This window comes from Muntiacus reevesi, chromosome 1 (genome assembly GCF_963930625.1).
Source record: "Muntiacus reevesi chromosome 1, mMunRee1.1, whole genome shotgun sequence".
In the NCBI taxonomy this organism is placed as follows: Eukaryota; Metazoa; Chordata; class Mammalia; order Artiodactyla; family Cervidae; genus Muntiacus; species Muntiacus reevesi.
Genome location: NC_089249.1, coordinates 230,384,131 through 230,399,276, shown reverse-complemented (window position 1 = coordinate 230,399,276; position 15,146 = coordinate 230,384,131). Strand labels below are relative to the sequence as shown.

At 51.9% G+C, this 15,146-nt stretch overlaps 1 protein-coding gene across 19 annotated transcripts in view; it reads right to left on the bottom strand.

The window, feature by feature from the left end:
• Nucleotides 1–1,684: 1,684 nt before the first annotated feature.
• Nucleotides 1,685–15,146, bottom strand: part of LOC136156218 (protocadherin gamma-C3) — a 165,522-nt gene continuing 152,060 nt past the window's right edge. For 18 of the 19 annotated variants that reach the window (XM_065918750.1, XM_065918742.1, XM_065918753.1 and 15 more), the window contains 2 exons: nucleotides 8,559–8,647; nucleotides 1,685–3,671 (listed from right to left, as the gene is read on the bottom strand). In XM_065918750.1, coding sequence (XP_065774822.1) covers nucleotides 3,445–3,671; nucleotides 8,559–8,647 — 316 coding nt within the window. In that variant the 3' untranslated portion in view covers nucleotides 1,685–3,444. The remainder of the gene's footprint in view (nucleotides 3,672–8,558; nucleotides 8,648–15,146) is intronic. The other variant, XM_065918761.1, reaches the window with a different exon arrangement.

Sequence of the window (15,146 nt, the reverse complement as noted above, 5' to 3'; positions counted from 1 at the left end):
CATAACCCCCGACTTCACCTGCAGTTTCCTGGCAGTACCTGGGCCTCTCTTGCTAAGGGAAGCCTGTGACTGCATTCTCTGGACACACTTGGTGGCCACAGACCACCATCCCGGCTAGGACTTACCCTGGGGTGGAAACCTGAGCCTGCCCAGCAGAGGTCAACAGACCGACATCTTGATACTTGTTTGAGCACACTGTGGCCTGCACAAAGAAACCTTACAGACCAGACCCAGGATAGACAAGGAGGGGCTTGGAGAGGACAGGAGGCCATTTGGGCAGCTCTGCAACTAAAAGTGTCATTAAGTAGCCCTGGAGCCTGGGCAGCTACCTCTCCAGGATGGCTGGGGATGTGGAGGTGGGTTCTCTGCGTCCTTCCTCCCTACCCCCGGAGGCCGTGCACTTCTGGCTTAGGCTGCACAGGCACACGTACCAATCAGGCGACCAACCACAGCTGCTCACACACTCTGCTCTGCCAGTCTCCTGCCGTGCCTGGAATAGAACCCAGGCGACCGACACCCCGCCCTCTGCAGCCTGGCCCTCAGAAACAACACCCTGTTCCATCTCAGCGGCCGCGCACACCACCCTTCCTCCCACGCAAGAAGGCCGCCCCCAGCAGCTTATGTGGAAGGCTCGGTTTCCATGACAACGGGCTTCAGGCGCTGGCAGACGTTTGACCGGCTCCAGGAGAGTACACAGGATGTGCAGAGACAGCCACCCCCCACCCTGCCGCTCAGCATGCCCTTACCCTCACCGACCCCCCTCTGATAACCCAAGTGGGTCTTTTCTATCTTTCCGCCCCTTCTGGCCTTTCCTCCCACTCTGTAGCCTGCAGCTTTGGCGGCAGCAACCTCTAATCCCTCCTTCCTTGGAAGCGGCGGGAGGTGGGCTAGACCAGTAGTGAAAGCGCCGAGAGAGGAAGGAGGGAGGCCGGGAGGCCGTTTGGTCTGCGGGTAATCCGATGTCCGGCGTGCCCTCTGTCCCCTGGACGCCCCCCTCCCCCTTTCCTGCACACACGCAAGGCAGCGGCGAACCCCGCGTTTCCATGGCTTTGCTACAGAGAGGCAACCTAGAACGTGAATTCCAGATGGGAAAACAGGCGCAAGCTGTAGACTGGGCCTCTGGCATTCCCTCCCTCCCACCCTCGCGGCATTCCCAAGCCCCCTGAGGTGGGGGGAGGGGCGCGGTGGAAGAGGGCTGGCAAAGCAGAGTCCACCCTCCCCCCGCCCGCGAAGCTGGGAGGGCGCTCAGGGTGGTCACTTGAGCAGGCAAGGGGCGGAACTCAGGAAGCGTCCACAGCCCCCCTCCAGCTCTGTGTTCAGCCCGCGCCGCCCCCTCGCACGGGTCTGCTCTTCTGCCTGGAGACAGCGGCAGACGGACGACTGCGCACTGCCACGTCGCGCTCAGAAATCCCTCCTCCACTGCGGACCCGCAAGCCGATTACACACACAGTGTACAGTCCCACAGGCACCATTACGGTCAATCGGACACCGATTATATGTGCACAACCGTGCTGCGCACATACACAGCCGCATTTAACAATTATACAGAGATACTCAGGCAGTGACACAAAACCGAGACAGCCCAATCATCGCCTCCCGATCCCGCTCTTCCAGCATTCTCTGAGCTCATCACTTCATCCACAGACGCCAGGAGCCCCCATCTCTTACACAGAAACAGCCAACCTTTCAGAAGAAACCTTTTAATTTTTCAAAGAAAAAAAGCCATATAAATATTAGAGTATAAAACTTGCGTGAGACACGGGAAGGGGGTGGGGTCGGGAGCTACGTGACTATGCAGAGAAGCGCTTAGAGGAGTCAGTACGCGGAAGGGGGCGCCGCGGCGCGCGGACACAGCACAACACAGGACGGGCCGCCGCGGGCGGGCTCGGGGACGGACGCCGCGCGGAGCCCGCCGCCCGCCCGCCGTCCCGGAGAGACACGCCGCACTACACACTATTGGGCACTCTACACCAGCCGGAAGAGGGCGGGGCTTCTATACTAAGTAAGGGCTGGGATGGGGCTCTCGAGAAGCCCCGCTGCGTGAGCGGGACCGGGGGCGGAGGGGTGAGCAGAGGAAGGTCTATGCACAAGGAGGCACTGGGGGACTTTAACCAGGCTCTGGTCACGAGGGGGCGGACTGGGGGCCTGGGCAGTGGCCTTCACAGAGAAGGAATGGCACCTGCAAGGTGAAGGGCTGGGGCCGCCGGGGCAGGGGGGTGCCCTGTGGAGAAGCCCTGATCTCAGGCTGACACTTTCTGTCCACTTGGTCCCTGCTCTAGCTCCCTTCCTTCCCAACCCAGGGACCAAAAATAGCCGAGCGGGCCCCTCCCTCCCTACTGGGGCCACACGGATCCTTCCACCAGCAACACCTCTGGAGTACCCAGCACCCACAGAGGCCCCTCTGACCTCTCCAGGGGACCTGTCCTAATCCTGCTCAGAGCTGCCTTGGACCACAAGGCCAGTTCAAACCCACCGGTGCTGGAAGCTCAGCTCACCTCTGGCTGCCAGGCTGCCCTGTTACATGAAAGATGAGGGTCCAGCCTGGGGCATGGCTTCTGGCTAGAACCTGGGGATCTGGTCGGTACCCTGGGGCATACAGAGCCTCCTGCAAGACCCTGTTAACTGACGGGATCAAGCTTTGTCCACCCCCCATCCACACCCACACCTTTTTTTATCTTAGCACCCCACACTGTCTCAGAACATGCAGTGGGGTCTCTTGTTTGGGGAGGGGGAAGTCACAGCATGCAGTGGGAACATCAAATGATGACAAAACAGAACAGAACAAAAGACTGGTCCCCAGGGTGTTGGGAAGAGGCATGGTAGCAAAATGCCCTCCCTAAATCCAGCAAGCATCAGTACCATGGGAATGGTGACCGTGTCTCCCAAAAACTTGAGCTTGGTCTCAGGTTCTGGAAGGAGATGAAGGGACTGGCACCAAACCATGCTTTTGGGGGAAGTTTGAGAATTGAAGGAGAGGTCAAGAAGTCATGATGCCCTTCCAACTCTTCAGAACTATGAGCCTTTTTAGGTCACCAGGTACCTCAACACCCCAACCACCTTAAGAAAGAGAAGAGTGGGCTGGGGTGGGGAGGGCAGGAGGGAGGTAGGGGATGGGCCTGATTGAATTTGGAAGATGGAGGAGTTCAGCTGTAACTGAAGGGGGTGTGATAAATGGTGTCTACACGAACCCCACTACCCCCATGGGCACAGCAAGTGATTGGATGGGGGTTCCCAGCAGAACTCCCTTTGCATATTCAATCCCTTGGGGGCAGAGAGGGGGGTGTTGACCTGGCACTTGTTTCCATTTCCCAAGGGGAGCATGGCCTGGGCCCCTACCAGTTTCCTGGGGGTGAGCCCTGAAATCCGAGGCTTGGGCACAGGTAGGGAGAGGCTGGACTGGTTGGGGAGGGAGGCTGCCCTGTGGCTCCGGGCCTGGCCTCCACGTTACTTCTTTTCCTTCTTGCCCGACTTCTTCTTGTTGCCATTGCCTCCTGCCGGGGCCTTGCCATCACGCTTGCCAGCTGCGTTGGTCAGAGTGGCGTTGCTGCCAGGGATGTAGACATTCTGGCGGTAGTCGGGCACATGCTGCAGGGTGAACTGGGGCCCGTAGCGGGCACTCAAGCCCATGGTGCCGGCACCCCCTCCCAGGGTGGAGCTCCCATCAGCGGCTTCTGCAGAGACAAGGGAAGGTCAGGGGCTAAACCTCAGGGTCCCCAAGTCCCTCTCTTAGAGCACCAGCAGGGAGAGCACTGGACGCGCCATCCTGACCTACAAGGGTAGAGTTGAGAGGCTCCAGAGTGACCACCTAGGTTTGTTTCCTAGTTCTTTTCCTACTAGCCAAGTCTACCTTAACCTCCCTATGTCTCCTCAGATTTCTTAACTGCAAAATGAGGATAATAATGGTACCTACCTCCTCTGGTTTGGTGAAAGCTAACCAGGATTACAAGCACCTTGTAACCAAGATTACATATATCAAGCACCTAGAATAGTGCCCGCTGCCTGGTAAGGGCGTCAAACACGCTAGCCGTCATCTCTCTCCAGGCTGAGACTTGGCTCTTGAGACCCTGCCCCAGCCTTTCTCCGGGCAGCCTCTCTGGTCTCCATGCTAGGCCTCTGTGGCTCCTGCAGGTTCCTAGCCTGTTTCACCCAGTGCAAAGCACAGAGCGGGCACCGAGTCATTCTGTTTTGAGGGGTGGGGGCTCTTCCAGGGATTCATTTCAGAACAGCAATCGATGCCTACTCTGTGCCAGGGACCTTGCTAGATGCTACATGTGCATGATGGCATCTAACCTGCATGCAACACTCCAGGGAGGTGTGTGCTAGTACCCTGCTATAGAGATGAGAGAAGTCAGGGTCAGAGGAGGTAAAAGACTTGCCCCAGGCCACACCAGCCAGGACAGGGGAGAGCAGGGGTGAGGCCTAAGTACATCCTAGGTGTAGCTGTAGGGTATGGTCACCACCAGCAGAGGCCTGGACCTCATCACCACTGAGGGTGAAGAAGGGGAGAGGCTGAGAAGATGACGACTGACCACAGGACCAGCTGTCTTAGGTCCAATGTGGGCCCAGGCTCACAATGTCAGAGTAGGTGACATCACAGAGCCTGCAGCCCAGCCTCCTGCTCTGCACAAGGAGAAACTGGGGTCCAGAGGACTGCAAATTCTGGCCCTGGCTCAGCATCACCTGGGAGCTTGACAGAATCACAGACTCTCAGAATCTGCATTTGAACACCATATCCAGGTGACATGTGGCTCCAGGTGATGTGTGGCACATTGAAGGGAGAGAAATACAGAAGACCCTACTTCACTGAGGTTTTGTGAGGATTCCAGGAAAAAGTGCTTCACCCAGTGCCTGGGCACTTGGAGAGAGCTCACTAAAGGCTTGCTGTTGCCAAAATCACCTTCACCCTCATCACTGTCACCATACCCTGTGTCACTGCTTCTCCCCTCCACGCCCCCTACCTCCAGGAGGTTTAAAAAAGAAAAAGAACAACATGGGGTTTTGCTGACTCTGCTGAGTTCAGGAGGGCTCCTGTTGGAGTCCTCTGGCAGCTAGAGAGTTAAAGCCCCAGAAATGCCCAGCCCAGACCCTGTCCAGCAGAAGGGCTCCCCCGACCTGGCCTCCTTCTACCCCCACCCTAGACCCTGGGAGTGTGCAGAGAGGGTGACTAAAGCCAGAGAGGCTGAGTAATCCTGGGACATCAACCAGGGATTGAGAAATGGAGAGACAAAAAATATTTTCAAAGAACAGCATCAGAGGGGGAGGGACGCAAGGGAAAGCAAAGGAGAGAGGAGCCCCAGTGTTTCCACCTCCTCATTCCAGGCTCAGGTTTCCACAACCTCCATTTCAAGTCCCAAATCCCAGCATCCGGGGGCCTTTAGGGGGCGGGGAAGTGGGCTGGGTGGGAGGGAGCAGCGCCCACTTCCTTCTCTCCTTCCCCCAGCCCTTTCATTCCACTGACATTTCTATATTTTCTCTAATTAACTCCAGGAGGGAGCTGGTCCCCGACCGCCCCCACCCCTCTCCCCTGCCTGGGAATATAAGTGCTGGGGGGAGGGGCGCAGATCTGGCTTCAAAAGAGCCAAGGTTCCCGAGTGATTTAGGGGCAAACAGGGGAGACGTCAGAGGCGCCAGTGAGCGGGGGAGGGTGGGAAGAGATGGGCACCAAAAGGGGGAAGGGAGGCAGAAATAGAAAGATAGGAAGGGCGGGATTGGATAACTGGAAGCCAGGCCCACCCACATCCTACAACACACCCAGGATCTAAGACGCACCAGTGCAGACAAAAATGACAAAGCCAGCCCCTGCCACCCCCTCCCTAGAAGCACAGACCTGACGTTGGCCAGTGTTACGGGATGCACTGAAGTGGGGTTGGCCAGGAGGGAAGATTGGGAAACCCAGAGTGTAACAAAAACAGGCTGACCTTGAGTTCTGTCCCGTCAGCTCTGCCACTAAGGAGCCAGCCATGTGACCTTGACCAAGGCCCTGTCTGACCCCAACCTCAGCTGGACTGCAGGCTCTGACCTTCTGCAGAATCAAGTCTCCAAGGACACCTCCTTCTATCCCTGCAAGACTTAGTCTGGGCAGGAACTGGGATCTTCCCTGAGCGCAAGGGGAAACAGACTCTGAAGAGCAGCAAGGAAGAACCTGGGCGTCCTCTGGCCTGGAGGAGGTTAAGGCACTGCCCGCCTCCGCTCCCCTCTCCCACTCCAGCCTCACCTCAGGGAAAAGGCTCCCAGCCCCAGCGTTCCCCCTCTGCCCTGCCGTCCCCACCCAGGGGCTAAAGGCAGAAGCTCCAAGCAGCCCTGGCCGGCTGAGCCACAGACCACAGCCTCCTAGAGAGCACACCTTCCCCTCAAACGTTTATATAAAAAGCCTCCCAAGTGTACTTATTCTCCCCACTCACTCACTCGCCCGCCCTCAGCGGCCCCACGGGCCTGGCCGGGCTGGACTCCAGGAACCTCTCTGGCTCCAGGGCCAGGAAATCGGCTGTGAAAGTGAGAGTAGGGCCTGACCCTGCCGCCTCCACCCCCAGGATCCATCCCCTAAGGGCCAGGGTTTACTCTCGGGTCAGCCCTGTGTGGACTGGAGGGGTGGAACCCTGACAGGGGAGGCAGCCTGCGGTGACCCCAGGGACCTCCTGGGAGGGTCTGGGGCTATAAATACTGACTCCATTTCTGTTTTTAAAATCTGGATTTAGGCTAAAAAGGCTGCTTCCTGGCTTTAGGGTTTAAAGCCACAACAGCTAAATATACGTTACTGTCTGTTTACTTCCCTCAAGAGTCCAACTTGGCACCTTCTCAGAGCCCGCCACCTGCCTCTCTCATACTCAGAGTCTGGCCTCTCTAGAATTATAGTGGCCCCACCCCCCACCCCCCAACCTGGGCCAGCCCTGTCTTCCCAGAAGGCTGGTGCCCCTGTTACTGCTCCCTTCCTCTTCATCAGCCGTGGGCCTGGCCCTCCACAGACACCCAGGGAAGCCTTGTCAGATTAAACAAATGAAAACAAAGGGTGCCCAGTTAAATGTGAATTTCATGTAAATTTTTTTTTAGTATAGTTATGTCCCAGTTCTAACATTTGGGACCTACTTATGCTAAAATACTATTTGTTGTCTATTTGAAGTTAAAATTTAACTGGCCATCCTGTATTTTATCTGGAACCCCAATCTGGGAGAATAATGCAGCATTAAGAGAAACCTGTTCACCTAAAAGGGAAACTGAGGCTGGATGGAAGGGCAGACATGGTCACTGGAGCAGACAGGGCATGAACGTAGGAGCAAGCTGGGTTAGAATCTCCAGTCTGCAGCTCAAAACGGGGCCTTCGAGCAAGGAACTTCTCAGTCCCCTCATCTGTCAAATGGAAGGACTCAGACCGGCCCTGCAGAGCTGTGCGAGAAGATCCACCGGCATGAGGCCCATCCAGCTTGCCGAGCGTGAGCTGGGGCAGCGTGCAGGCACGAGGGCAGTGATTACTGCTCTGGCTTTACCTGATTCTCCACTAACCAGGCCTCCAGAGCCACTGGGCAGTGGGGCTCTCAGTTCACTGAGTAAGGCCAGTGCCCGAGTCCCCCACCAGCCTCCATGTAAGCCCAGGGTTAGTTGCTCCAGAAGCTAGTGCTTATTAACAGGCATTATTCTAATTCTACCTTCTACCCCACCATGGGTCAAAAGAGACCATCATCTATCAATTTTCACCACTGCGTTTGGTGCCCTTCCTCTCTGCCAATTCTGTCCTGAGGCCTTTATGACACTACAGTGAGAGCTGTTGTTTCTGCACCGATGTTACAGTCAGTGAGACCGGCCCAGAGCGGGCGAGTCACTTGCTTGAGGACTCGCAGCTAAGTGGTGGTGCCAGGACTGGAACCCAGGCCGGCCGGCCTCCAGAGCCTGTGCTCTTCAGTACTAATGACACTGTTCCCCCTCCATGCTCAGGACTCTTGGTTGTCATCTCTGAGGACTAGCATCACCTGAATCTCTATCATTGAAGGTCTTTGTTAACTTGTGGGAAAACCAAAGTCCTGCTCTGGAAGTGGGGGCAACAAAAAAAAAAGAGAAGGGGTCCCACAGGTCCAGAGTGTGTTTCCTACTGGGAGTATCCACACCCACTTCCATGACTTCAGGGTGGTACGGATCAGGCCCCAGGCCCCAATACTATGTGCTTTACCATATCATTTCACTGAATCCTCACAGTAACCCCTTGAGGTCTCTGTTCCCATTTTCTTGATTGAGGAAACTGAAGTTTAGAGAGATTAAGCAAATTGATCAAAGGCACAAAGATTGTAAGTGGCAGAGCTAGGACCCTACCTATAGGTGCCCCTTCTGGGGCAACACTTGTAACCACTGCTCCCTACTTCTCCTGCAAGGATCTTTCCTTATTTATTCCCCTTTGGGCATCCCAGAGCCCCCATCCCTCAGCTACTCCCTAACCTGTCTTTATATCCTAGAATTAAGGGCTGTCTCAGACCAGCTGACGTATAGGTTGGAAGCCAGTCTCGGGGCACGGTGCTGTGGGATGCACCCCAGGACCCCAGGTCTCCTACTCCACACGTGTTGGCACAACTTACCACTGGCGGAGGCCAAGATCATGGCTTGTAGCATCTCTGTGTCAAACTGGTTGTTGGGCCAGGTGCCGGTCTCATCGCCATTTTGGGATCTGCGGAAAGAGTGGGCTGGTGAGCGTGCTCTCCCAGGCCACCCCACCCCTACCCCTCCTGTCCTCGCTCAGGGCCCCCAGATCTAGTGCCCAACCCCAGCCCACGCCCAAGACCTGCCCCTTTCAGCAAGGTTGGAGGGAGCTTACACAATCCTTCAGAAGCCAGACCCCCACCTGCCAGTCTCCCAAACCAGCTTTCTACCTATCATTTCAGACACCATGGCCCTTGGAGGGAGGGGGCAGGACGCACTGCAGCTTGCCCCCCCGCCCCCCCGTGAGGAAGCGGTGGCTCACAGGAAGGGAGAGCAGACCCTCTCCAGAGGACAGTGGAGGGTGGGAAAAAGGAGAGAATGTGCCAGAGCTAGAGAAAGGCCTGAGAACCTAGAGGCAGAGGCTGGGAGGCCCACGAGATGCCGAGGACAGGAGAGAGGCTGCTAAAACTCAACTCTGATATGCTTTGGTGGCTCTCTCAGGCCTCAGGATAAAATCCACAGGCACCTGAGAACTAGCCCTTCCTATTTCCCAAGAACCACACTCCCAGCATACTATCGTGAACCCTTTCTGAGTCCCCTTCATGACTCCTCACTCTCTCTTAACCAGCTCCTTTGGGTCAGATACTGCTTCCTAGAATGCAAGCTTCCTACCTCTGCCTTGATAACGTGAAGTGAATAAGTTTGTCAGAGGGGACCCCTGAGCCCACCCAGGCTGGGTTAGGTGCCTTTGCCATGTTCCCACCCCGACTGGCTGCTCTGTGGCAGCTCTAGGCCCAGGGGGACTGCCATTGTCCCATCCCCCCTCCCAATCTGTTCCACCCACAGACCCAGCTCCTTGAGCTTTAGGAACAGGGCTGTGCCTATTTCCTACTGAAGCACCTAGTTAACAACTTTAGATGCTCTAAACATTGAGAAAAACACGAGGTGATTCATTAATTGTTAAAAACGCTAAACTGAACTCTAAGGAATGGTACCCCAACCTGGACTTTTTCCCATAGTAATTTTGCTCCTATGCTTTAAGAGAATTTCCAAGGCTCAAATGATTTCCATTTTCGAAGGGAAGCGGAAGCAGCCTGACACACAGTCTATTAGTTGACCTCTGCACTGTCTGGAACACTGAAATTCCTCAATGAATGCTTGTTGCCTGAGAGCCCTACAGAGAAAGTTAGGTCACTAAGAGGTAAGAAGCATTTTGCACCAGGGCAGGGGCTGGAGGGCAGGCCCTGAAGGCATGCAAGTTGGGGTGGGGGGAGGGACGGAGTGTAAAAGTGTGTATTTTGTTAAGGTGGCTGAGCAGAGTCAAGAACAGCTTTATGCTTTTTCCAAGGTCTGTCCTTTGTCCTTGCTTATAGTTTCTCCTGATCTGGAATTCGCAACTCAGGCAGGTGGACGCAGTCTAAGGCCCAGATCAGGGGCTGTGTGGTGGCCTCTTCGCTGTCACAGCAAATGTAGTTAGGGCTGGAGGAGAAAGCAGGAACGTCATATCTCCCTCTGCAGAGTGAGAAGAGCTAGAGCCCTGGGTTCACTTAATTCAACCAGTATTTATTGAGCAATTATTGTGTGCCAGACACGGGGCTGGGTGCTGGGTTTGTAGCTGTGAACACAATTGAAATAGCCCGGTGTTCAGTCTCCACTGACAGGCTGATAGTAAATAATTACACTGTCACTGAATTGTAATTGTGACAAGTGCCCTGGAGGCAGAGAGCAGGGGTGTAAGAGCGTCCTGACCTAATCAGGGTTAGGGAGCCAGTCAGTGCAGGCTTCCCCGAAGAGAAGACAGGGAATTTAAATCTGAAGAACCCTTCCAGGTGATCTGGAGGAGAATGCCAGTCAAAGAAAAGTCAGAGGATATAAAATGAATGCTCTGTAACTGCCAGTGTAAAGACTGATTCAGGCAAGATCAGCAGTGAATACTCAAATATCACCCCCAGATCACTGACTAGTCACCAGCATTGTGAAAATACCTTTGTAACACAGAGATCTGGGGGTACTGCTTTAACCCAGTGAACAAACTGAGCATCACACTGTCAGGAAATGATTCCCAGTACAAAGAGCAGTGTCCCCCACACGGTATTCCTACCAGACTGTGCAACCTGACCTCACTGTGAGAAAACGATCCCTGAACACAGGCTCTGGGACGTTTTGAAAGACAACTGGCCTGAAGTCTTTAAAACATGTCTATGTCATCACACACACACACACACACACACACACACACACACAACCTCCAAAAGGCAAGGAGGCTGTTTTAAAGGAGATGAAAGAGAGGTAGCAAGCCAATGCAATTTATGCTGCTGGATTGAATTCTGGCGTTAAAAAAAAAAAAAAAAAAAAAAAAAAAACAGGTTAAAAGGACATTTGGGGAATGTTTATGAAAATCTGCTAGTGGACTGTGTATTATTGCATTAATGTTAAAGTTATCAAATGTGAGCATTCTTTTGTGGTTATGTATGAGAATGTTATTGTTGTCAGGAGAGAGATACTGAAGTATTTCAAACGTTTTTAGGTCTGCAACTCTCAAATGGTTCAGGGGGTGAGTGTGTGCATGTTGCGAGAGAGAAAAGAGAAAATAAATGTGCAAAATTTTAACAACTAATGTATCTAAGTTTTAAAGAGTATCTGGATGTTCATCATACTATTCTTTCAACTTTAAGAGGTTTGAGCCATTTTAAAGTAAAAAATTGAGCGATACAATAAAGTCAGCTAGGAGAAGGGTAGTGTTGGGAGAACTTTCCAAGCAAAAGGAGTAAAACGCCCCAGCCTCTGAGGCTGGGTGGAGCTCAGCGAGCTCAGAGCCAGTGTGGCTGCTACGGGATGTGGTGGTGGGGCTACAAAGTGTACACTGGAGATTGTGTTCTTACCCTAAGAGCTCTGGGAAGTCTCTGAGGTGTATAAAAGGGGTTGTCAATTAAGTATTTAAAGATCACATAGGTAAACTCCTTCAAATTGAATTTTTTATTAAAATATTTTAGTTTCTTTTATTGTTATCTTCTAGGTGTCTAAATCTCCAGTCTGTTGTACTGGTAACTTAACTCTGTAATAGAATAGTTTGCTGCCAACTCTTTATGTTAAGTAATTTTTAAATATTTGTAATATTGTTGGGTGACTAATAAACAATTAAGTTACCGGCATTAAAAAGAAGAAGATTACTGCTGCTCCCAAGAGAAGACTGAGGGATGAGGGGCACCTCTGGGAGGGCAGGAGCCCAGTGACGGAGGCTGAGCCACCTCTGTCTCCATGACAACCCAGGAGTCCTCACTTGCAGGCAGACTGAGCTCTCTCTGGGCTCGCCTGGGGGTGCAGGGCTGAGGCAGGAGGGCTCTGGCTGAGACAAAGGGCCTAATGCGGATACAGTGGGGAGAGCAGATGGGGCAAGCAGCAGGGGGCTGTGAAGCGGACAACAGGTCAGACACCAGGTTAGGAGGATACCCTGTGCTGGTGGGTGATGGTGTTGAGGGAATGAAGGTGAGTGGAAAGGTGGGCCTGGAACCATGATGGACTGGGCGGGGCTGCGAGGAGGGTTCTTAGGAAGTGACTGAAGGCTGGAGGCCAAGCACATGGGCAGGAGATGAGTAGAGAGTTCTTGTTGAGCCATTTATTGACAGCTTCTTATTTCTGGGTACTGGGCTGACTAAACTAGATACATATTGGCTACTTCAGCCCAAGAAACATCCACAGGCAAGTGTTATCATCCTTATTTCCCAGCAGATGAAATCGGGGCTCAGAGAGGTTGAGAGACTTTCCCAAAATCACACAGCTGGCAACAGGCAGCTGTTGTGAAATCACACAAACTGGCCTAATGTGACTCCAAAGCCTATGATCTTATACATAACAACATACTGGGCCTCAGCAGGGATGAGAACTCTTCCAGGATTTGGGTAACAGTGAAAAACAATAGTGAAGGAGACGGACTACATCTAACTGACCATTTTCCAAGTGTCAGTGCCTGTGACAGGCCCTAGGATTTAAGAGATGATATGATCTTGCCCTAAGGAGTTTGTATTCTGGTGTGCTGGGGGGCTGTGTGTGAGGAACAACCCCAGAGGCCAGGCTGTGGTTAAATGCTCCCTGCATCCTGCTCAAAACAAGGAGAAACATGGAGAAGTCACCCCTGACCTTAGCCTGGGTTTAACTGTGTTCAATCTAAGTGCATGTGTATCTTTTTAATGTAGTAAAAGCCTGTCTGCACCAGATAAAATTTTTACCCATTAGAGAGGCTATTATGCAATAATTAAACGACTTATGAAGAACTTTTCTTATGACGTGGTACAAAGAGAAAAAAAAAAAGGCTACAATACTGATAGACAGTATGACCTCAATTACTACCAAAAACAAACAAAACTAGTGAGAAATATACTACCTGACTGGGATTAAAATTTGCTGATATCCTGTGAAAAAGTTTGTGATCAATTCGTCTAGATAATTAGATTTTAAAAAGCAGCAGTGGCAGAAACAAAAGAACCAAGAGCAGAAAAAGCAAGAGCAGCTGCTTGTGCATGCTAAATGTACCAAGAAAAAAGTTTGAAATGCATTTAAAAATATTAAGAGAGCTTAAGACATGAGACTCTCAACCAAATACAAAATGTGGACCTTAATTTGGATAAGCACACAAACAGGTTAACAGAGAGCAATATATAACTGGGGAAATCTGAATACAGACTAAATATTTGATGATATTAATTATTATTATTATTAAATTATTTTTAGTGTTTATGAGTTTAAAAAAATGAATCATCTGTTAAAGATAGTGAAGACTGATGAAATATGATGGCTGTGATTTGTTTTAAAATAACTCTGTGGGAGGAGGGAGATGCGAGACAAGTCAGGGGGTTAGTTTAAGATGGAGAGTGAGGCCAGAGAGGCTCACTACACCAACGTGTCTCCTCTTGCATAGGTTTGAAATTTTCTGTATTAAAAAAGTTAGTGGTGGTTTCCCTGGGTTGTAAAATTATGAGTGATTTTAAAAACTGTTTTTTCCATTTCTCATGTTTCTATAATCAGCAAGGATGATGAGCAGAAAAAAGTGAGTTGCTATTGGTTTGTTTGTTGAATGGCTGCCCAAACAGAGGGAAAGACAGTGTCCCCCGGGGGAAGGCAGATCAGAAGGGGAAAGGCAGTGTGGTGCCATCAAAGGAGAACAGTGTGGGGACTGGGGGAAGCCACGCAGAGATTCTATTCTGGGCAGAGGCTGGGAATGGCAGCAGGGAGGGGCCTGGGGCATGGCCTGAGAAAGGAGAACTGGCTTGCTGGGCTCAGGCTTGAGACAACAGCTGTTGGGACCAGAAGGCAAGGAGTCAACCTGAGCATAGATGGTGGTGGTGAAGAGGAGCACCTGGAAGGCAAGGACTTCGGAAAACTCCCTTTTGTCCAGGCAGCGTGACATAGTACTGGCTTGAACCTGAACGAGGTTTACTGCAGAACTCAACACTAGCCCTGCTCTGAACCTGGGGTGCCAGCAGCCGAGATGGGCCAGAACCAGGGTTCAGCCGAATGAGAGAAACCACCCTTCTTCATCCGCTCACTTCCATCGGCTCATCAGAATGGCACCAGGGAAAAGCTCCCACCACTCTGTTGATTCTGAGAGGGCTCACCACAGGGCCTTTGCAAATGCTCTTTCCTCCACCTGCAATGTTCTTCCCCTTTCTTTCGGCTGGTTGATTCTCAACCTCATTTCTTCCTGATGTCCTCCTGCCCCCTGACTAGGTCACATCCCTATAGTATACTCTCAAGACCTACTGTATACTCTTCATAGCACTTAGGATAGCTGGAATCTCACTTTTTTTTTTTTTTTTGAGTAATTATTTGATTAATATTTGTCTCCCTCAACACACTATAAACTCCCTGAGGGCAGAATTATGTCTATCTTATATCTCCTATACCTAAAACACCACCTGTTACTATTTACTGAATGAATGAAAGAGGGAAATCACAGTGGCTGAACTAGGCCCCTAACACTGATTTTGTCCGGGCCCCTGTTGCAGCTCAATCATAAGTGTTGATTCCTTCCCCTTCAAGTTACCCGAGGAAGGGAGAGTTCCTGAGCCTTCTCCTCCATCTCAAGAGCTCCCACGTCTACTTAGGTTACCATGTCTCTCATACAATGAAAAGGGACTTGAGGGTGGGATAGGCATCCAATCCAGAGGGCACATCCTAGTCCACTGCTGAGGTGCCCGAGGCAGCAGCGAGCTCTGCTTCAGGGCCAGTATACGGCCTGGGATGGTGGAAGGTCAAGGAAACACAAACTGCCCTGTGTTTCTCATCATCTCAGCTCAAACGTCACTTCCCTTCTTTATCCCCCTCCCTCATTATACTCACATAACTGTCTTAGAACTTACTGCGATTTGTAACTAGAAATGTTTTTAGTGTAATTTGTTTAGTGTAATTTGTTGTCAATTTTCTGTCTTCCCTGCTGGCATGGAAGCCTGTGAGTACAGGGATCGTATCTGCTTGTTCACTCTTATATGCTAGTGTTTAGCACAGGGCCTGGCTCATAGTAGATGCTCAAT